This window comes from Lissotriton helveticus, chromosome 6 (assembly GCF_964261635.1).
Source record: "Lissotriton helveticus chromosome 6, aLisHel1.1, whole genome shotgun sequence".
In the NCBI taxonomy this organism is placed as follows: Eukaryota; Metazoa; Chordata; class Amphibia; order Caudata; family Salamandridae; genus Lissotriton; species Lissotriton helveticus.
The window spans coordinates 2039011064-2039035250 of NC_136067.1; the positions used below are offsets into that span (position 1 = coordinate 2039011064).

Genomic DNA, 24187 nt, shown 5'->3' on the forward strand with positions numbered 1-24187 from the left:
ACAATGGCTAAAAACAATCTGGGGATGGAGTCGATGCCCATGCGCACTGTAGTCCAGGGGAGGAGCCACCTATCTCGTGATACTTCGAAGACTCTTCCAGGACAACAATGTGCAATCATCCGGACCCAACACTAGGCGGCGATCTATGCTATAGATATGAATGTCAGCAGCCCTACATGCCAAGAACAGATGCATACTGGTAAGTAGCATATTCACTTCTGTGATACCCTGACAACCCATTTCCAAACGTAAATTGACACCATCTACAATAGCTTTCACTCTACACTCATCTCCCCCACTGCTAGACAACATTACTTGAGCTTTGTGACACTCGATTGTTTCGAGCCAATCTCTCTAAACCAAATGATCGACTCACTAGTCAAAGCAAAATCTAATTCACCTGTGGATCCCTGCCCTCAAAAAATAATTTCACTTCTCTCATCCCATCTTGCCCCGGCAATCACTGAACTATGCAACCAATCTTTTTTTTTTTTCACAACAGATTTTTATTGATTGATCAGGTAAAAGCATATATGCGGCTCTCCACAATCAGGAGATCACCACCAAATATCGTGACACGTTTCAGTATTATTGCATAGCCCAATCGATGAAAAGAGGAAAATAAGAGCCAACTCCACCCCCTTACCCCAACCACCCAACTTCCCGTCTACCCACCCCTTATCCCTCCCTAACCCCATGCACGTGATCACATTAAGCCTTCAGCACTTGGTCGTAGTGTGCCAGGTATGGCGCACCGCCCTAGGCCCGAGGGTCCTCCTCCACCTGTAGTCCATCATCCTGTTCTGCCGGAGGGTCCAGAGGCAACCCCCTATACTCCGCCCACCTTTTCCAGATTTTATAGTGCTTACGGGGGCATCCTCTGACCTCAAACACCGGGCGCTCCAGCCCCATAAAGTAGTCCAGGCCAGCCTTCCATGCACACAGTGGGGGTGCTCGCACTCCCTTCCATGCTCATGCCAGGTCCCTTTTTGCAACGACCAGACCCAGTAACAATAGATGACGCTTGTATATATTTCCTCCTACACCTTCCAATACATGGAGGAACCCTAATCTGGGGGTGCGGGGAAGATCCCACCCCAATACCTCTGACAAACAACTCCATACACCACTCCAGAATCTGGTCAGGCCAGCACAAGACCACACAGTGTGCAGCAGCGTACCCCTCTCAACTCCACAGCGCAGGCACTCCGGAGACACAATCAGGCCCGCCTTCCACAACCGTTCCCGGGTGTAATAGGCCCTGTGTAAGTATTTGAACTGGATGAGCCTGAGTCGTATCGCTATGGCAGTCCCTCTTGGGGACTCTAATGCCTCCCTCCAATCATCATCATCTAAAGGTCCAACGTCTTTCTCCCAGGCATCTTTAAGGGGAAGTAGGGAGGAGGAGCAGTGCGTGACCAGCGTCTGATAGATTCGGGATACTTTCTTATCGCCGAGGTCTCCCATGAAGACTTTCGCCTCCACTGGGCTGAATTCCGGTAATGTCTCCAAGCCCGCAATGCTAGGCGCTAGCGCATGACGGAACTGTAGATAGCGAAAGAATTGGGTCCTAGGCATTTGGAACTCGGTACTGAGCTCCTGGAAGGATTTGAGGGTGACCCTGGTCATTACATGTCCTAGCGACGAGATCCCGATGGCATCCCACCCACCGAACCCCGTCAACGAGGCCAGCCCGGGGAGCCTCCCGTTCTTCCACAGCGGAGTCTCTGCTGTTAATCTGCCCCACCAGCCCATGCGGCGCAGCGCCTGTCGCCATATAACAAAGACCACTCGCGTGGTACATGGCAGCTTTCGCCGTAGCTTGGCCGAGTATAGGATTGTGTGTAACGTGTTATCACCCATCAGCGAGCGCTCTAGGGCGTATGCTGGGTCTCCTCTGTCCCCATACCACCATTCGTTAAGTACCAGCAAGTGGGAGGCCTGATAATCAGACAATAGGTCCGACGTGGCCAGGCCACCACAATACGTGGACAGGAAGCACGTCCGCAGCGCTACCCTGGCTGCCCCTCCAGCCCACAGGAAACGGCTCAAGACAGAATTAACCTGCCGAAACCATTGGGGAGCGATAAGGTGGGGGTGGTTCTGCAGCTGGTATAAGAGGCGCGGGAGTGCGACCATTTTGAAGATCGCAGATCTACCAAAAATAGTAAGAGGCATCCGAGACCACGTCTTAACATCCGTCTGGACCCTTTCCCACACCGGTACCACGTTGCGTTCCCAAGCAACGTCCGCGGACTTGGAGAGGAACACTCCTAGGTACTTTAATCCCCCGGCCGCCACCTGCAACGTTGATGCCCAAGGGTCCGCCACTACCCCGCCACCCAACACCCACAGGGTGGATGCAACCAATCTTTGACCCTAGCCAAGGTTCCAAGACAATGGAAAGCAACCCATGTAACCCCCATTTTGAAGAAACTAATTGCCGACCCTAAGGACTTAAACAACTTCCGCCCATATCTCTCCTCCCCCTGCTCGGAACATTATTAGAGGCCCATTTTAACAATCATCTTATGGCGTACCTCGAACAGAACAATCTGTTGGACATCTCTCAGACAGGTTTTAGACCATCCCACAGCCCAGAGACTGCTCTACTTGCAGTAGTGGATACCATTAGACTGTCACTTGATGACGGGCAACCAGCTATGCTGGTGCCGCTTGATATATTGGTATAGAAAACTGTTGGTCCTAGACTTATTTACCACGCAATGAAGTCAAAAAATATTTACGATTTGAGATTCAATTTAGGCAAGCATACAGTCAGAAAAAAGTATCAAATACAAACAAATTCCTCAAATGTGCACCAGGCATAAAGAACAACATTGGCACCTATTGACTCTTTAAGACATATCTGTTTTTATTTACAGACACATATTAAATCAGTAACTATATTACCATGCTCAGTAATAGTTAGGAGGTTGCTCCAAAGGAAGGGGCGTGAAAGAGTAGTACTCAAGCGTGCAATAGATAAGGTGAAAAAAGGAGGAAATGGCAGAGTAAAGATAATTCAAAATACAGAATAATTACAATCATTCCATACAAAAACTGGTTATAAGTAACAACTAAACCAGTTTGTCATGGCCTGTCCACTATCAATCCTTTATATAGTCGTTATTTATAATTTCCAAGAGAAAACAGAGAGGTATCATCTGTAGGTTGGACCGGATAGTGATGGTATGTGGTACAGGCCCACTTGAGGATGAGTGTTGACGTTTAGACCCAACTTAATAGCATAGAGGGTAACTACATCCTGAGCTCGCAGGTCTTTCTCAGGACAGGGGAGGTAGGAGACAACCCATTCGAAGGTGCCTGTAGAACAGCTCCTGGGGGTGGGAAGTCCACACCGCCGTTACGGTGTAATGAAAATTATTCCAAGGTAAGGGTAACAAAAGACCCTGTGATCACCTGCCAAAGTAAATTAATGATGGGAGAAAATCTCCATCACTGGTGAACCAATCACCCCAAAGTAATCTTACAGAAAGGTTAAGCAGCCCGGGAGAGAGTAGACACCTCGCTCATTTGCACCATTTGACATCATCTCACACACAATCTCATTACAACGTCTACAGCAGACGGGTATCAGGGACAGCCCTTAACTGGTCGAACCACTTCCTTAAAGACCGGGTTCAAACCTTCTCTATGGGACTTTACCACTCTAGGACATTTTTCCTAAATAAAGGAGTCCCCAGGATTCTTCCCTGAGTCCAGCACTCTTCAATGTATACGTAGCCCCTTTGGCCCGACTGATCAAATTCTTGGGATTTGAGACACTCTCATAGGCTGACGACACCCAATTGGTTGTCTCATTCAGGCAGGACATTGAGAACATCAAACAAAGATTCTATACCTGCATGCGGGAGGTTGCTTCCTGGATGTCCTCTAACTCAATGGGAGCAAAACACAAATTCTGTTGTTCAGCAAGGCCTAAAGTCTCTGGACTGAAGACTGGTGGTCAGCAGAATTGGGCCCCCACCCCTTTGCCAATTGCTGGAAACATAGGCATACTCATTGACCATCAACTTTCAATGCAAGACCTTATATCCTCCACATGTGGCACATGCTATGGCACCATGCACCTTCTCAGAAAGATATTTAAATGGCTCCCATTGAACTCCTGTAAAACACTCACTCAGGCGCTGGTCATTAGCCGTCTAGACTATGTTAATGCCTTGTTCCTTGCCTTCAATGAATCTCTTTTGTCCCAACTGCAAGTCTTCCAAAATACTGTGGTACCTATGATGAACAGCCTGACACCAAGGACTCCATCTGCCCCCACACTCAGCGCCTTACATTGGCTCCCGATTTGCAAGAGAGCCCTGTTCAAACTGCTGTGTATAACTTACAAATCTCTATCAAGCTCTGATCCAAACTACCTGCAAAATAGGCTTGCTTCTTATATCCCTAGCAGGAACTTGCAATCTAGCAACCAATCCTTTTTACACCTCCTCCAGATTCATATGGCTAAATAAGGAGGCCATGCCTTTTCCCACCTGAGCCCGTATCATTGGAACAAACTACAATTGACCATACCCTCATGCCCTAGCTTTGCGGAATTCAAAAACATCTTAAGACCTGGTTGTTCTAAACCACTACCTCTATTTCAGCTATCTGCATTCCAAGTCCCGAGATATCCCTACCGGGCTGAGTTGTGCGCTATATCAAGCAACAATTAACATAACATCTAAACTTAATAATTTTCTCTTTACTTTGAAGAATCAAAGTCGTAAAATAACAATATCACTATAAATCTTTTAAGAGATGAATTGTTGTATGTATCTTATGACAGTAGTGATGTTTGTTTTCTTTTGTTAACAAGAGCTGTGCAGTCAAATGAAATGATTGATTGTAATAAAAATCAAGTAGGTAAACCAGAGACTCTTACGTTCATGCCCCAACTGCTTCCTGCCATGTATTTCCTGCCTGTTTATAATGCGACCTTGCAGAGCAGGTCTCTAAAATCAGACCTGTTTATATACTCTTGCTACACCATACCATGTTGAAACTGCGGAATAGGTGTCCGACCTGTCCTAATCCTTCAACTCTGTTTTCTCACCAGCTGGGGGATGGCCGTCAATGTGTATTCCACATCGGTGACCATCGAGAACCTGAGCCGCCATGACATGCTAGCTTGGGTGAACGATTCTCTGCAGTTAAACTACACCAAGATTGAACAGCTATGCTCAGGTAAGGCTACAGAGGTCAGCCATGAGAAGGTTTCCTTTGTGAGGTGCTTGTCATTGAGAAATGCCAATAAGATAACAAGTTGGCGTTCCAGAACATCTGCACCAAATTTAATATTTCAAAAGCTGATTCAGATTAAGATTGAGTCATGTTTTGATAGCAGGAGTTTACTGATGCATATCCTGGACATGTTAACAATACTTTCTCTTTTCACTCTTAATTTAGACTTTGGCATTGATAAGAAAATGAATTGTGCTCAAAGGAGAAGTGTTGCGCACAGGTTGCCAAGGCCTTGAATACATTACTTAGGTTCACTCTTTGTAGTACACCTTTTACCCTGTAGGTCTTAGGAGAGTGTCTAGAATAGACACAGTGGTGATTTCAAAATAATGTGTTGCCAACCCTATTTATAAATTGGTCCAAGCACTCTCCTCATATGGCCCCTTCTAAATTGAGTTTGGTGCGCTTGAACTTCTAAATAAATAGTGGTGATTGTAAACCAGCATCTTGGACACGAGATGTGGTATCCAATTGGACTGTAGTATAGGGTTTTCTGTCCATGCACAATAACACGAGTCAAACAAAGGGAGGAGAGAGGTCAGGTTGCAGAGGGCTCGGCCCGCTTGCTTAATTGAAAAATCAAGAAGATCCCCACTGTAATGGAAATTACTATCCTCCCAGTGACCTTTATAGTTTTTAAGGAAAACAGTATGTTTTCTTAGAATAACCCTCACCCACCAAGATGTTCCATGGTGGAATGCTTCTTCATTGGGTTCTTCCCGCCCACTGCCTGAGGGGGCGTGCTGCGACCAATGGAGACTTGGGAGCACTTTGTATGATGTAAACTATAAGGTAAATGATGGCATAAGAATGGAAGGGTCTAAATAGATGGCATATAGAACAGGCAGATGGGCATCAAATTAGCAACAAAGGAATATTGTAATTTCAAGTGAACAAGGTAGCTCCCGAAATCCTCAATGCACTGCTTTCATAGATATCAACCCAGTTATTTTTCCTACTGTTTGGATCAAGGATTTCAGAACTTTTGCTTGACATCTTTTAAAGGCCTTTGCTTTTGAAAGAGTTAATTTGATGGTTGTAATTAAATGTTTTTTTCCTATATTTCTCAGTATAATTCCACTCCTATAACACAGAAATGTCCAAAACCACAATCGCATGGTTTGCTATTTATCAGTCAAACCATAGGCTATTGCATGTCCTTTCGGAGACTTCAGGGACTGACAGCAGGAGGCAGTTTAATTTCACCTCAGGTAGTGGAAGCTCTCCTATCTACCTCAGAAATATCAAGGTTCCAACCCATTAAAAGATCAACAAAAGACTTCCCTTCTTTGTAGGAAATGGGTGAAAAGTAGTCTGATGCCCAGGTGGGTCCTTCAGAAAATGAACTGTTAAGACCATTATGGCAGTCACCTCTCAGCATCAGAGGGCTCCATTGGAATCCCAGACTATTACAGCTGAGTCCCAGAGCACAGAAAACCCAACTAAGGTCAGTGATCTCGCTCAGGACAGGAGGTTCCCTTGCCCCACAGATCAACTAACTGTAACATTTTGCCTTTAAATGCATCCGCTAATTTAGGTGACCATTCCAGTACATCTTCGAATGCCTTAAAGTCTAAGAACTGTGCTCTGAATTCATAATCCTTCCCAACACCTATGTTATTTTGTCTTTCTTCTTAAGTGTAAATTTATGAAAGTGGTTATTGTGTGTTACTTTTTTGTTCATAAATGACTTATCAGATATTCATTGATTTATATTACATGATTAAAAAATATGTGCTGCATAAGATGCCGAATCTAATCTTTTTAGGAACTTCATTGCTTTTGATTCCAGACTGGAGACAGTTTGGCTAAGATAAATACAGAAACCTAGTGGGTTATTACAAATACTAATTCATTGCTGTGAACGATGGTCGCAACAGACTTTCTTACAGACATGCCAGAAGACCAAGGTTAAACACTATTTTTTATAATTGTTGGTTCAGTAACTAATATGGGTTGTTTCATTCTATATAGAGGATTGTCTACAGCAAAGTCTACACATCCGCCATTTGTACAGCACATAGTTAGCTTCATAGTTTAGCCTGTAGGAAAGTGTAGGAAAGTGGGTTTCTGTTGCAGTAACGCCCTCACCCCCATTTTTTGCCAGATGTCTGATGCACTTTGACTTGATGTGTTATGGGTCCCTGCCAATCAGGTTCCCAGGGCCTGTGTTCTTTCCCAAAAGTGTAGCTTTGAACTCACAATTGTCATCTCTCTGGCAACATGCAAGTCCCTTGTAGAAGTTACACAAGTACCACGGGCATTGTGACCAGGGAAGGCCTCTAAGGGCTGCAGCTCATATCATGCCACCCTTAGAGGTCCTGTACCTTAATAAACACACCCTTCCATTGCAGTTTGCGTGTTTTGGCCTTTACAACGCAATCCCCAGCCTCTTCTGCTATCAGGAGCAGACCCCCTTCCTGTCTCACCCCCTTTTCGGCTGGAAGACAGGTGGGAAAAATTAGAACAGACCAGAAAGTGTGCCCACCTCTGCCACCCCACCCCTTAGGTGGGGGAGACGAGTTGAAGCCCACCCTTTAGTGCCCGCCATCTTGCAGATGGAAGGCACTCTCCAATAACGGTTAGGGATTGTGCCCACTACCCCATGTGGGAGGAGCCCACTAAGGGTGTAGTCACCCTAAGGTCAGTAGCCCATTGGCTACTAGCTCAAGACCCTTAAAACACCCCTAATAAATGCAGTAGTTATGGGGCAGCCCTATACCCAGAAGGCAGATTCCTGCAACCTACGAAGGAGGACAGAAGTTGCACAGCAGAGGAGACTACTGATAAGAACCGACTTGGCTCCAGCCCTACCAGCCCATCTGCAGTTTCTGGTGATCCTGCGCCAACATTCAAATAATCCTGCTGCAAGCGACCTCCAGAACACCTGGGAGGACTGTCTGCCTTCAACATAGACCGGATCTCCTGCGAACAGCAGCTCTGTTCGGCCCGAGTCAAAGTGGCCCGCCCGTCCCAGCGAGGTGTCCCAGCGCTCCAGAGTTCGAGTCCACTGTAAGTCTACCCCTCCAGGACTCTCTGCTGCCTGCATCCTCTGCACGGCGCTCCCCCCACCCACAAGACGAGAGGCACATAAGGTGAAATCCGACTTCAAAAGTCACCCCTGCATCCGGGCTCTCTGCACCCTGGAGAAGAGGACCTAAGGTGCACCTACGTCCCCAAGCTCTCCAACGTATCTGCCCAGCTGTTGGTTACTCCTGGAAGACTTCCTGGACCGAGCCTGCTGCCAAAATCCCAAACCAGCATCCTCCACAGGATTACATTGGACTCTCGAACCCTCCTAAGCACCATGCACCTGGCGGCCCCTGCGCTGCTGGCGGTGTGGACTTGGTGCTGACCAGGGACCCCCTTTGTGCTGACCTTAAGCGTAGGAGCATGGCTCTCAAGACCAAGTGACATTTATGGAAAAGGAAAGAGAAGGAACTCTCACTAGCAAACATACAATTTAACAGCTGCCCATGTAATTACTCAACATTAAAGCGACTGGTAGTAAATAGTTAATGATTCAATACCATATTGTAAAATTCACAAAACTTTGTTTTTATTTATTATTTTTTCTATTAATTTTTCATATATATAAATATCTTGAATTGTTTTTCACTTCATTTTTTCATTTCATGATATATATTTTATACAAATATTGACACATTACAAACAAAATTATATATACATAAGACACACATAAAATCAAAATTGTGAGATAATTTTCGGTCGTTGTAACAATGAGATAGGCAAAGCGGTGGAATAGATCTACGCACGTTTCGGCCAATGGCCTTCGTCAGGTGACCGTCAATCCCAGTTAACAATACATACAATGGTGCAACATGAATCTAAAGAAAAAGAAAGACACAAAAACATTATTATTTTTTTTTTTTTTAAAACAGGCGCTATAGAATTTAAATTATTCTATTACATTTTCACAGTTGAAAAAGCATAGGGTCAGTTTTTCACATTTCTATCAATAATAATAATAAGCCTCATATATTCAAAATGATAAGCTACAGCTACTAGCTTGTACAGATATGAACTTTTAGGAATTATGATCCAGATCTAATTATATATTCACACATTGATAATTCTTATCTTCACATTATTCTATGCGATCAACTTGGTACGATGTGTGTGTCTCTACAGGAAAATACATCTATCTCCCATTTAGTGAGGGTTGGATGACTGCAATGAATATTATACACATTTCCATGTCCTATCTATATGTCCAAAGAAGATTTAAACTCTGAGAGAGTCAGATAAAAGATAAAAGGAGGATTGAAAGGAAATAAGAAAAGAGTAAAAAAAAAATGAAAACTTCATGTACTTAAATCGATCCTGTGAATCCTGTATATGAACCAAACTCTCTTTATTTATGGTCTTTTCGTAGATAGCTTCCAAAATATGCACATTCTTTTTATAAACAGAAAAGGTAAATACATCCTAGCTATACTCACTTATAAGGCAAATGAATCGATGTATTCAAATCAAAATATAGTAGATATTCAAGGAATTCTTATTTCAGCAACTTCGATATATGCCAATAAGGGCTCTAGCTTTTTTTCGGTAGTATTGAATATTCAAGCAACAGCCTGTGTGGAAAGTAAGGGCACTATCAGTTCATATTCTATATATCTTGTATTTAACTTATTTTGATCTAGCGGGAAAACAACGTTGGTGGAGATTTATTGTATTAGAAAAATGACATATATTCATCATAGATGGTGTTCACACACATTTTTCGGTGTAAACTATACCCAGTGTGATCATAAAGCCACCACATTATTAAACAATTGTAAATGCTAACCTGATGGAATTTTCTGTAATTACAAGAATTACAGGTTGCTAGATCTGCATTCTTTTGTAATTATTTAATGCAACAAAAATACTAAAGTGCGTTTCATGTTTATAATAAATATCCTACATAGATTACCTGATTTGATTTAGTTATGATCCTTTGAATATTTATTACAGAATCAATATGTGGACGGTGTATATACAGAGCAGAACTAATTCTGTGAAAGTAGGAAAGAAGACCATATTAAGCTTATACCCGACATTTACATGTTAATCACTATTTACGAAAACGTGTACTCATCGTTTACCTTAGAGACTTTTATAGTCTACCAAACGATTATTATTCCACGAGGTCCAAGATTACTTGCTATACCGTCAGTAAAGCCGATTAAATTGTTTAAACATTAGTAGGGTTCGCATAACTTGCGTCCACGGATCGGATCTGTGACAAAATTATAACCAATTAGTAAACTATTTGGTATAAAAATATTTGTTATAACTGTCAGCCTTCGTTACTAGCTTTTAAATAAACTAAAATACCTTATGTTTCTGTTAGGGAGGTAAACGGAGGCTTCCGATTTTCTCTTTGGTAAAGTTACATATGCATCTAAAACGATATAAAGATAACGAAAATGTTTTAGACTACATAAACCTCGTTTTTATTCCAGTACATAATGCTAACTAAGAGAACCTAAAAGTTCTGTTTTCATTCACATACCTCTATATCGGAGTGGCCTCTCCGTAACGGTGATAATCCTTTGTTTTCTAACAGACCCCGCGGTGGAAGAAGCAGGCAAAATGCTTTATGTTTGGGCTATTTATGCGTGCGAGATAAAGCGAGCCCGCGTTTTTTTGGTTCGTGGGTGTCAGGTGTTTTGAATTCGATCGACGCCATCTGATGACGTATATACAAGTTCATGGCAGGACCTAGATGGCCATAAAAGTAAAGGACGGACTAGAATAACATAGTGATGACCATCGGCTGTTAACCTAGGTAGCTATAAAGATCAAAAACGGACTGAGGGAACTTAAGGGTAAACATGAACTACCCATCATCAATAGTTTAAGGTTCCTGAAAAGTATTATAATAGCCTATTTGGTGCCTAGATGTCATCGCAGCCAAAGGTATAAACAGAAACATAGGATCAACGAATTCAGAAGGGATAAAGATAGATACATTATCCACATTCTTATGATGTATAAAAGAGGATGTTAATAAATTTCTACAAAATAGTCTGTTCTAACGGAATTTTAAGATTTATAGATTAAAATCACACTATATAGTGACAATCTTGTGATGTCACGATGTGGCATCGATGTACATAAAAATATATAGGACACATTATAGAAGGCACAGTGATGAACATCCACTAGTTTACCTCGGATGTATTAAGTATTCACGTGGCATGTTTTGGTGACATTATTAGGGATTGAACTGCCATAGCCGCAGTGACCACAAGCATCAACTTAAAAAACAAAACAGACTCATTATGAAAAACAGGATAGATTCAATCTTTTATGAACCTATATTCCTAGAAATAACAGATTCATGGGATTCTATATAATTGCTTGTTCCCAAGGAATTTCAAGATTCAGCCCATATTTTACAGTGCCCAATGTAAAAATCCAGAAAACTTCTCGTTTTCGACGGATTTTATCAACACATAGTCCTTCTTTTGGGGTAATTTTCTCCAAAATTACCCATTGGATTTCTTCTCAAGACCAAGTGGCCTGCCCGTGAGCAGCCCCCAACCGAAGGGCCTCTTAGCCTTGGCCTCGGCCCTTAACATTGGGCCTCTGCACCCGGCAGCCCCGGGGCCGCTGGTGGTGCAACTTGAGTGCCCATCTAGACCTTGGGGAACCTTGGTACCAACCCCCAAAACTCCCACTTGTAAGATGTTTACTTACCTGTGAAACAGCGAACACATGTTAAACTGATGTGTGTATGGAGAAGAGATAACTGTTTGCAAAGTTTAAAAAGTCTTACTTACTGTGTATTGTAAGATCCTTCGGTGTAGTATTTTGGCCTCAGTATTCAATGTAATCTGAAAGTAATAAAAAAGTATCCTGAAAGTAATTACTGTGCAAGTCAAACTGCTTCTTAAAGTGATACCAACATATAACAATTGCAAATCCATCCTCATTTGCGTTTCTGTGTAAAGGTTTGCAGTTGAAGGTATATTTTACCTACTTGTACCAAGTCCTGCTTGGTTCTAGAAATAAAATTCAAGAATACCTTTTTTTTATACCTCCCAATTGGTCTGGATTCTGTCATTGAGTGTGTGCCATCAGTCTTGATTGAGTGAATAAATTAAATGCTTAACACACTCTCTGGATTTGCCTAACTGCTTCCCCACACTACCACAAAGAGAGCTGTTAGTACCGAACTTATTTAGCCTCTGCTGTTCTTCTGGGGACTCCCTGGCCTCTGTGCACAATGTACTTTACTTTGGTATAGTATATGCAGAGCCAGCTTCCTTCAGATAGGCAGACAGAATTAGTTAATCAAGAGCTAGAAAGATATCTCCATTATGACCGTGTTGGGTACAACATGCCTGGCTTTGGTTATGATAACTCTTTTCACAGCAATAGGAGTAAACATGATTCTTTATTTTGCCTTGATATCATGCCAGAATATAATCTAGTCTACTGCCCACTCCTTTAGAGAATCCTACAGTTACACAGAGACTCAAATCTCTTCAAGCAGAATGGAAAAAAGATAAAACACCATGCAGTAAACATTTACTGTGTAAGAAATTACGGAAGGGAACCCCAAAAAGAGACTTTCTTACCAGTGTTACACCCTATGCATGGTCCTTCACACACCTCAAGAATGGGAGCTCAGTCAGAAGCCACTGAGTCCATCTTTTAGAAGCTCAGTCAAAGGGCAAGGACTCCATCTTCAAAGACTGGCACCAACTGAATCCCAAAACCAAAACGTTTTGTCTAGGCAGAGATTCTAAGTCCTATGGAGTAGGGGGCAGTCTGATGATTGATTAGAAGGGAAGATTCCTGTTTGCCTGTGGTTCCAGTGATAGTGTACACAGGATTCGCATTTGGGCATTCCTGCCCATTTAGGGAGACACACTAAAGTATACAAAAAAGTGATGGATGGAATGCTTGAATTAATCTCAGCCTCTGGTAATTACTTGGGCTGCGTCCCAATCCACTGTTATTTTGCACACCAGGTCACCTGAGTTTGGACTCCGCTATATGCAAATTATCTTGACCCTGCTCCAATCGGAGCAGTCCAGACCGAACTGCCAGGTCAAGTCCTGCCTGAACTGGAACACAAGCAACCCAATACCGGTTTCGCCAGAGTTATGGTCTCATCAGCCAGGTAAACCTTGGTATCAGCAACAGAGTGCACAGCACCCACGTCTTGGCATACTCGTCCCACTTAGAGTGGCACAATACAGTATACAAAAAAGTGATGGCTGGAATGTTTGAATTATTCTGGTAATTTCTCGGGGATGCATCCCAATCCATTGTTATTTTGCACGCCAGGCCACCTCAGTTTCTACCTAGCTATATGCAAATCTGTCTTGACCCTGCTCCAATCAGAGCAGTCCAGCCTGAACTGCCAAGCAAAGTCCTTTCTGAACCCGAACACAAGCAACTCAGTACCGGTTTACCCTGAGATACGGGCTTATCGGCCAGATACTGCTTGGTTCCAGCTAAACAGTGTGCACAGGACCCACGTCTGGGCATACCCATCCCACTTAGGGCGACAGACTAAAGTATACAAAAAAAGTGATGGATGGAATGCCTTAATTAATCTCAGCCACTGGAAATTACTCGGGCCGCATCCCATCCATTGTTATTTTGCACATCAAGTCACCTCAGTTTAGACATACTCTGGCAGATGGAGCAGCTTTATTGTATGGTGGGTGAACTATAACGTGGATCCCTTGCAGGCCAAGTTGTCTCAGGTCCTGCAATACACACTTGCTTTTCCTTTAAGTGGTTGTGGAATAGGCATTTTCAAGGGGTATTTTAGCTGCTTTGTCTGCATTCCTCCTGTCTGTTGGAAAGGGTTTGACAAATATGTATCCTCCTACTCCTTTTGCTTCAGGAGGGCCATAAATGAACCTTGACTTTTCTTGTGGGGGCTTCGTATGAGCAAGAAACGTCCTTTTGTACAAAAACCTTATTACGAAAATCCTTTAGTACAAAAGCGGCATCACAACAGCGTCCCTAGTACACCTGTCTGTATGCCAATTTGTTCACTATCATGTCAGAAGACTAAGGGAAGGGGAAGGGGTGGTTTTAGGCTAAGGGAAGGGGCAGTTTTTAGACCTAAGGGTCTAGGGAGGTGGTTAGGGCTAAGGGAAGGGGTGGTTTTAGGCTAAGGGAAGGGGCGGTTTTTAGAGCTAACAGTGTGGAGAGGGGTTAGGGCTAAGGAAATGGGCGCTTTTAGGCTAAGGAAGGGGCGGTTTTAGGCTAGGGCAGTGGTTCCCAAACTTTTTTGACCCGTGGCTCCCTTGACCTAATTGGCAGTTGGCCGTGGCTCCCCACCATTTTTTTTACCGGTGGGTGGGTGGGGGGGATACAAGCCCGACCGCGGGAGGACTTCCTGTTGTCTTCCTTTAATTAATTGGGATGCAATAAAGGTATTATAATTGTAAAGGCTGTTTCTCCGAAATGACTGGTGCCAGGGAGTGATATGGGGCCTGCAGCTGAGGCCAATGGGATGATTTTCGTATGGGAAGATGACCTATCAATTTTATTCAGATAAGTTAGACATGGACAGTCTAGGTTCTGTACATGTCTAGTTGAAGAACCTATCTATGATGCAAGCCCCAGCCCTGGTGCCCTGTTCTCCATTGACAAAGCCCCATCCTCTCTGATTACCAACCACTCTCCTGGCCCAACCATAGCAAAATACACCTTGGTCTGGAGGTAAACTCAATGATTAGCCCAAGCTAATGTACATTTCATCACTGTATCCCACGACCTGACATCTGCAGCGGTACCAGGTGGCCCCATGCCAACTCCAATGATCAAACAAAGCGCTGCACGTGCACCCACGCCTTTACAGAGCGGACAAAGGGAACATCTGTGGGAGCCGAGAGGTGGGCAGTGGAACATCTGGGTGCTGACGGGGAGGGGGGCAAGCGTGCCAGCCACCCTGTCTCAGCATGCCTGGCGCGAGGGCTGGAGGGGAGCCAAGTGTGTGCCAAAGCAGGGGCAGCTGCAGAAGATAAGGACAGTCAACACAAGCCTGGAGTCTGAGCACCAGCCACGCTCTCCATGGACCCACGGCAGACACCAGCTCACTTCACAATTCGCAGAACCCTCCAAATGTAATATTTATTTCAAGATCATTTCATGTCTAACGATGTTTTTTAATTTGATGTTTTTTAATTTTCTGTCTGGACGAACTCTCTCTTTGCCAATAACGCAAAGCTGTCCAAACATCCATTTGCTCGGCAACACATCTTTTTGTTTTAGTTTCACTCAAAGGCATTTTTCCGTGCCCATCTGCAAACCCCTTTTATTGCCTGAAAGCGGAAGTAAACTGCATTTTCTTTGCCGACATTAAACACCCATATTTTTTGTTGGAAATAGCTTGCTAGAAAAACGAGCAAAAATAAATCTTAACATTTCCAATTCTAACTTATCTGGAAAGGTTTGCTGGAAATGAGACACTCGGGTGCACCGTACCCCACACTTCACAGGGAGAGGGATGGAACATTTCTCAGGGAGATTCCACCCAGGAATTCGTGTTGGGCACTGAATGCCCATGATTAAAAATCCCATAAACATGCAGGGACACATTAACAAGAAAGTGTGCATCGAGGGCGCAGCACTACAAGCCCTTACTTACCGATTTTCTTATGAAGAGGGTCCCACGAGGCATGGCACAACACGGCAGGCAGCAACAACGGGCATAAACGCTCCCGAGCTGCGTATGCCAGTAATGTGGAGACTACGCATCTAAAAGCATGTACGATGCATACTACGCACATATGTGTATGGCGGCAGTGCGCTATTGGGCCAAACAATTTTGGAGGTGGCATTTCAAACCCCCCCCCCCCCCCCCCGCATGTTGCGCTGCGGCTGCAATTTCCTGCATTGTGTGCGGCAGCGCAACGCCCCTGCCATCTCATCACGGCGCACAGTTTGGGAACCACAGGGCATGGGGAAGGGGCAGGTTTTAAAGGCTAAGGGAGTGTGGTGGTTTTACGGCTAAAGGTGTGGGGGAGGTTAGGGCTTAGAGTATGAGGGGGGTTTAGGGGTGTGAAGCCCACTGACCACTCAGCACCATCCCTGAGGCGACTTGCGCTTTCCCTGACTCGGGCCGCAGCTGTGGCATGGGCCGTGTTCTGTCGGCCCCCCTACCAGACATGCCTGCAATGTCTGCATTGAGGTGAGAGGAAGAACAGAGCATAATTAAATACCGATCATCAAAGCAGCGTGTAAAATGGCCATTGGAAAGATAGGCAAAAAACAAGTAAGTGTACTGTATAATATCTAAAAGAAGAAATTGGCATGATTAAGGCATTCATTGTTATAATATGTAAGTTAGCACTCTACGTGCCAGCGTACTGATGTACTTCATTCTACAAACTGGCATGATAATGCCAGCTTTGAACTAACGCATTGGTTATGAAAGCCATCGCCTAATGGCTTTCGTACTAACATCATACAACCCGTTTGAACCCCAAACACAGTTATCCAATGAGAATGTGACACTCAAAACTGTGTTTTTGGTCGTGATCACCTCCACAAGATGGCTGAGTGAGTGGCAGGGTCTCAGTTCTCGTCCTTCTAGTACCTCTTTCTGTCTCAACTAATTTATGTTGAGAACTACGGCTGCTCTCCTGCCAAAAGTGGTGACTCCTTTCCTCCTGGATCAGTCCATCACTCTTCCATCTTTGTAATCCCTGCTCAGTACCTCAGATGAGGAGGAGCTGTTGCATCAGTTAGATTCTAGATGGGCGGTCAACTTCTATCTGGACCGCATCGAGGATATACGTCTGGATAACCAGTTCCTTGTCAGATACTGCTAAGAAGGGTAAAGCAGTGCAGAAAAGGACTCTCGAGATGGATCAGCCTTTCATATCAAAATCTACTATGCCCAAGAAAGACCCTCCAGAAGGTATAAGGGCAACCTGAGCCAAGTCTACTACTTCCACCCTTGTCAGAGGCGTCCCCATCACAGAGATCTGCTATGGCAGCGTCTTTGGCATCCTTGCATACATTTGCCAAGCATTACTGCCTGGTTTCTAAGTTGGGTAGAAACAGACACTTTGCCAATTCTGTTCTGCAGGAGTTCTTCATCTAACCATCCATCAACCCTCCTCTAGGCATGCAGTATTGCTCTGAAATCTGTTCTACAGCTAAGAACTCTGCAGGTAGAAGTACCCACCAGAAGAAAAAGATGCTTACCCGCGGATACAGTCTTTGTGGTGGGATACTCTTATCTACCTGCAGATTCCTCACTGACCCGCCGACTTCCCAATTTGATTTAGGTGTATAGGGAAAGGTAATACGATTCCAATTTATCTTTTGGTACAGCACGACCCTGTTGATGTCAGTGAACTTCTCTTGTGAAGGTAGAGGCCTACTGATATCAGTAAGTCTCAGTCATTCCCATATGGCTAGCTTGAAAGTAATGTAAATGCAAGTATCATACATGTGCCCACATGTATAAGCAAGGACAGCCAAGCAGGACTGCAGATGTATACCTTGCCCTGCGCTCCCCTTCTACCATACGTTTACAGCATATGTGTTCTCCAGTATTAGGGTGTCTTTCATAGATTCACATGCTTGAATATTCCCCGTCGTCGAAGTGGGAGTCCCACGGTAAATAAAATAGCAATAAAATACTAATAACATATGTTTGTAAAAACATAGCACATAAAATACACGCTAGAAATAGTTGCAAATACCAAGTCAGAATTCCTACATAGGTATACATGGCAAGAGAGAAAAAACACTTGTAACATATCCTTGTCATTATGTTAGTCCAAACTACAGCCAATCAGGCGCAAGCACCCCTCCAGAACCTTCTCCTCAGAGCTCAGTCCCTCAGATTTTCTACCGCATGTCGTGTGAAGGGAGTCTCCCTGAGCTCTGCTCAGTTTTTTTCTACTAGTTCAGCTTTCAAGTGAATTCTACTATGTCTTCAAGTAAGAAGTCTTTATTTAGACCTTGTTCTTCTTGTGGGAAGTTGTGGCTCTATGCTGAAGATCCCCACAAGAAGTGTATCTACTGTCTTTATCAAATTCCTTAGCCATATTGGGGCACTACGACTGTCAGATGTGGTCTGACATGTCTGCCTTTGTGGCCCTCATCCCGGAGTCCTCCAAAGCAGAAGCTTTAAAAATCCTTCAAGAGGGAGAGAGAGCGTCAGAAGAAATCATTGACTGCTCTGTACACATCGCTTGCAAAGGCTTCCGTCCGCTCGCTGGAGCAGCCGTCTTGCGACGTCAGGGTTGGCTTTGTTCGACCTCTTTTCGCCAGGAGGTTCAGGCGAAAATCCTGGATATTCCGTATGATGGCGAATCCCTCTTTGGCGCACACGTTGACGAGGCACTGCAGACGATAAAAAAAGGACACTGACACCGCTCGCTCCTTAGGCACTTTGCAGTTCCGTAAGCAGCCCTTTCGAGGTGCGCGTGGACGCGGCACCTCCTCTAGTTTTCGTGGCAGATCCACTCAATACCGCTCCTACAATCCAGGAAATCCACGATATTCCTCCCAGCCACAACAGTCCTCCCGTCAGCAATCTTCTAAATCCTATCGAGGGAAGTCCTCATATAGAGGTTCCGCCTCCAAAAGACAATGACTTGCTTTCACCGCACAAAATTGGAGGTCGAATCTCCCTGTTCTCTTCTCAATGGTCCTTAATCACCTCGGACTGTTGGGTACTGGACATTGTAGCAAAGGGCCATGCTCTGGAGTTCGTCAAATTTCCTCCTCACACTCCTCCATCTGGCCCACCTCCAGCCCACCTCCAGCCCACCTCAAAGAACTTTTCAAACAAATTCGTATTATGATCCAAAAAGGTGCCATCGAAGTGTTTCCCAAGTCTCAAAAGGGGATGGGATTCTATTCCCGTTTTTTCCTAATCCTCAAGAAGACGGGAGATTGGCGTCCGATCCTGGATTTACGAGCACTGAACAAGTATATCAAGTGCCAATCCTTCCGCATGCTAACACTCGTGTAGATCTTGCGTCTTCTCTCCAAGGATGACTTCATGACCACCATTGACCTCCAGGACGCCTATTTTCATGTGCCAATTCTTCCACGGCATCGGAAGTACTTGCGCTTCCGGGTGGAACAGAGAGACTTTCAGTTCAGGGTGTTGCCTTTCGGCCTACGCTCCACCCCTCGTGTCTTCACAGAAGTTTTGGCTCCAGTGGTGGCTTACCTGCGTCTGCAGGGTGTCCAAATATTTCCATACCTGGACGATTGCCTCATAAAATCACAATCTCGCAGCCAGCTGACTAGGGATACTCAACTCTGTCAGGACGTCTTTCGCTCCCTCGGTCTTTCCATCAATGCCGAGAAGTCGCAGGTCGACCCAGCTCCCTGCAGAAACTTTCTAGGTGCCACTCTAGATACGTCACTAGCCAAAGCATTCGTGTCTCCCGAGCGTCAACTGAAGATTCTCCGCCTGGTGGCTCTTATTTGTTCAAAACAGTCCGTTTCAGTCCGGATCTTGAAGTCATTTCTGGGGATGGCATCATCATGCATCTCTCTGATCCCAAATTGCAGGCTAAAGACTTGCCCCGTCCAAGAGGAATTGGACAGACCGTGGCGTCAGGTCACCGGCTCTTTCAACGACCTGATCTGTGTCACCTCTCGCATGAAGGCGGCTCTCAAGTGGTGGGCGCAACCGTCCAACATTGCAACAGGGACTTCGTTCCTCTGCACTCCTCCAGAATTCATTCTGACCACGGACGCCTCCTTGGACGGATGGGGAGCGCACCTTCTAGGGCTATCTTTAAAGGGCAAGTGGACTCTCTCTCAGCGCTCTTGGCATATCAACAGGCTGGAATTGATGGCCATTTTTCTGGCACTCAAATCATTCCATCGTTTGATCCAGGGAGAATCGGTACTTATCCAAACGGACAATACAACCAGCATGCACTATTTCAACAAGCAGGGGGCAACCAAATCTTCTCTCCTGTGTTGACTGGCTCAGCCGGTCTGGCATTGGGCACTATGTCACCTACCAGGCATTTCCAACATCCTAGCGGATTCCCTCAGTAGGTCCGCGTCTTCGACCCACGAGTGGTAGTTACATCAGCCGACGCTCAACTCAGTTTTTCAACTGTGGGGTCGTCCGCCCTTGGATCTCTTTGCAACCCGGAGAACCGGAAAGGCCCATCTTACGCAAGTTGGCATCCCCATCACGGATCGTGCGGGAATGCCCTTTTGATAAAGTGGTGCGATCTATTCGCCTATGCCTTTCCTCCGATTCCGCTAGTGCCTCGTGTAAAATGCTGAGACAGCCTTGCTACATTCTCCTGATCGCTCCCAGATGGCCTCGACAAGCGTGGTTCTCGGAGCTGCTTCTCCTCTCACAGTGCGAGCCCATCCTCCTTCATCCTCGAAAGGACCTTCTAACGATGGACAAGGGTCAGATTTGTCATCCGGACCCATCCTCTCTGAAATTATCGGCATGGAACCTGAGCACCTTGAATTTGCCCATTTGAGTATTTCGCCAGAATGCAGGGACATTACTGCTCATGCGAGAGCTCCGTCTACGGTTAAGACTTACAAGCTCAAGTGGAAGAGATTCTGTCACTGGTGCGCAGCTAACCATATCCATCCGGTTCATTCCACGCCGGCTCAGCTGCTACCGTTCTTTTTACAACTGGCTCAGTCAGGACTTTCCCATTCCACTTTAAGAGTTTTCTTGGCGGCAATTTCTCGTTTCCGTCAGGATGGCTCCTCCTCGCTCTGCTCTTCCAGAGTCATTCAACAATTTTTCAAAGGAATATTCAGGAAGTTCCCACCCCTTCGGCATCCTCCTCCTACCTGGCATCTCAATGTTGTTTTGGCACAATTAATGAAGGCACCATTCGAACCTATCCACAAAGCGGATTTAAAGTTTCTGACCTGGAAGGTGGCCCTTCTTCTTGCTTTAACCTCCTCGCGACGATTGAGTGATATTCGCGCTTTCACCATTAAGCCTCCTTTCCTCCAATTTAACTCTGACTGTGTAGTGCTTCGCACCAACCCAGCGTTTCTGCCTAAGGTGCCCACTTATTTTCACATTAATGAACCTGTTTTCTTAAAAACTTTCTTTTCCAATCCTCAATCTTCGGCAGAACAACGCTTACATTCACTGGACATTAAAAAAATAGCTTTTTTTTTTTTGCAGAGTTTTATGTAGCGCGAACTAGACCCGAACCGAATCAGGTATCAGAGCGCTTTACATAGCACCAGTTACGTTACATGAGGACGGACACACATTCATTTTTAGGCACGGGGAGATTAAGTGATTTGGCCAGAATCACAGGAGGTTTTGGCGTCGTTACCGAGACTCGAACCCAGGTCCGAGGTCGAGTGCCCTAGCCGTTAGGCCAACTCCTCTCCCCTCTCGCCTTAAATTTTATATCAACAGGACGGCGCCCTTTCGCAGGTCCGATCAAGTGTTCATTGCCTATGGACGCATGCGCAAAAGACGTCCTGTTACCAAGCCAACAATTGCACGTTGGATTTCTTCAGCAATTGCCTTCTGCCATCGGAAAGCCGGCAGGCCTCTTCAGTCTACAGTGAGGGCTCATTCCACCAGGGCGATGTCATCCTCTACTGCCCTCTTTGCTGGTGTACCGCTCCATCAAATTTACCGAGCAGCCACGTGGTCCAGCAGGCACACTTTCACGAAACACTACTGCCTGGAGACCATCAACGAAGCTGATATGGCAGTGGGACAGGCAGTACTTCGCAATCTTTTTAACTAAGTTGAGCCTCTGTCTTCCCTCCACCTTTATGGTTTTATATGGCTGTTGTGATTACTTGCATAGCATTATTATGTCTCTTTGAGTGTTATACATGCTTATGCATAACTGGTTCAAGCATCACACCGGCTACTACTGCTCACTATTCTATTCAAGCATGTGAATCTATGAAAGACACCCTAATACTGGAGAAGAACAATTGTTACTTACCTGTAAACAGGTGGTTCTCCTGTATTGGTGTCTTTCATAGATTCAAATGCGACCCACCTACCTCCCCACAGAGGCTCGCTTCTCCACATAGACTCTTTGGTCACTCCTGTGCTACGAAAATCTGAGGGACTGAGCTCTGAGGAGAAGGTTCTGGAGGGGTGCTTGCGCCTGATTGGCTGTAGTTTGAACCAACATAATGACAAGGATATGTTACAAGTGTTTTTCTCTCTTGCCATGTATTCCTATGTAGGAATTATGACTTGGTATTTGCAACTATTTCTAGTGTGTATTTTATGTGTTATGTTTTTACAAACCTATGTTATTAGTATTTTATTGCTATTTTATTTACCGTGGGACTCCCACTTCGACGACGGGGAATATTCAAGCATGTGAATCTATGAAAGACACCAATACTGGAGAACCACCTGTTTACAGGTAAGTAACAATTGTTCTTATGTTATATCCATTTAATAAAGTACAAAGAATCACACCCGAAGGTGTATCTCGGCGCTCGACATCCACATAAGCTGGTCTATTCATTAAAACAGCCAGGTTTTTTTTAACAATCTTTTGTTGTTTCTCGTGATGGATTAATTTAAGATAAGATAAGTAAATGGTGTTAGCAAGACTGCAGTTATCTTGGATCTCCAAGAGCTGTAGTTTGACCTCCATCACTGCTGTTTCCGTGGCTGTCCAAGCCTGACTGATAGTAAGTAAACAAGAGTGTGCCTTCTGGATAGTCTTGAAGTTGAGACGGGGCTATGGATTCCATTAGCTTGCCAATAATGGTGAATACAGGGATCCATAACCAAACTTTTCACCCATGAAAGAAACACAGCTTTTTTAAAGGGTCAGCATGTATTCCCTCTTCAAAGAAACATTACCTATCAAAGATATATCCTCAATTAACATTGTAGTATTTTCATTTACCTGAAAAACTGGTAAATGCTAAAAGCTCAATTGCATGCTGGGATGCCAGTCTGTTGTCTCAAGGGGACATTGGCCTATCTACTCTGACGCAGTGCGTAATATCGGTATGTGGTGGGTTTGTAGATCTTCTTAACTTTGCAGATTGCAGTGGGGTCCAAGGCCTGTTAAACATCTTCAGATTTTGAGGTAAATAATTGGCTTTTTGAAATCTGCATAGAAACGAATGCTGTAAAACATACTCATTCATGCCGGCCTTAATCTTTGCAACTCTGTGCTTACTTCAGAAATCAGAAAATACATCTACAGTTCATACAAATTCAGCTGCTTGACTTATCTTTGGCATAAAGAATTGTAATTCTGTTTACGGTAGCATGAAGATGCTGCTGCCTGCCCTTCAATGAATTATTTTTAAAGTAACAGTATGGATGCATCAGATTTTCTGTCTGAATCTGTCTCTATTTTTATCAGGACATTCAAGAAGTATAATCAGAGCAACAGCTTTGTTCCGCCTCACAAGTACTGCCGTCATCCAAGAGATCTCAATCGCACAGAGATCCTTCTCTTATAAGGGTCGACATTGGGAACTTTTTACCTCTGGGAATGCACAACATTCTAAATAGTTTCACTTTCTGAAAGCAGCTTAAAAATATTTCTTTAAAATATTTGGTCCTCCTTTTCATTGCTACCCTTGCTGCTCTGTGTAGGATGCTCTACGGCGCCTAGAGACCCCCTGATTAGGGTGTAGCTCACACTCTACAAATGTCCATATACAGTAAAATAGAAAATATGTAATTTGGTAACTAGAAAGTTTGGTAGCGTACACCACACTACTTTATGCAAACAGTTCCTTTTTGGATCTCAGAACTGAGATGAGCGAATTTTCAACAAAAGAAGTCGCCTAGGCACTCGGATAGATCCTGTAATTGCTTACAAGGATGACCGCAAACTCTTTATAAAAGTTGGTTGTGTGTAGATTTGTGCTTTACTCGTGCATGCCGCATGAATGGCACTTTCAGCAGAAAAATGCCTTTTTTGTATACAGCATTGAGCTCTGCATTTGT

The 24187-nt window shown here is 44.5% G+C and overlaps 1 protein-coding gene across 9 annotated transcripts in view; it reads left to right on the forward strand.

Moving 5' to 3' along the window:
* MAPRE3 (microtubule associated protein RP/EB family member 3) overlaps positions 1 to 24187 on the forward strand; it is a 692788-nt gene that overhangs the window by 475270 nt on the left and 193331 nt on the right. For all 9 annotated transcript variants that reach the window (XM_078650043.1, XM_078650048.1, XM_078650046.1 and 6 more), the window contains one exon: positions 5075 to 5202. In XM_078650043.1, coding sequence (XP_078506169.1) covers positions 5082 to 5202 — 121 coding nt within the window. In that variant the 5' untranslated portion in view covers positions 5075 to 5081. The remainder of the gene's footprint in view (positions 1 to 5074; positions 5203 to 24187) is intronic.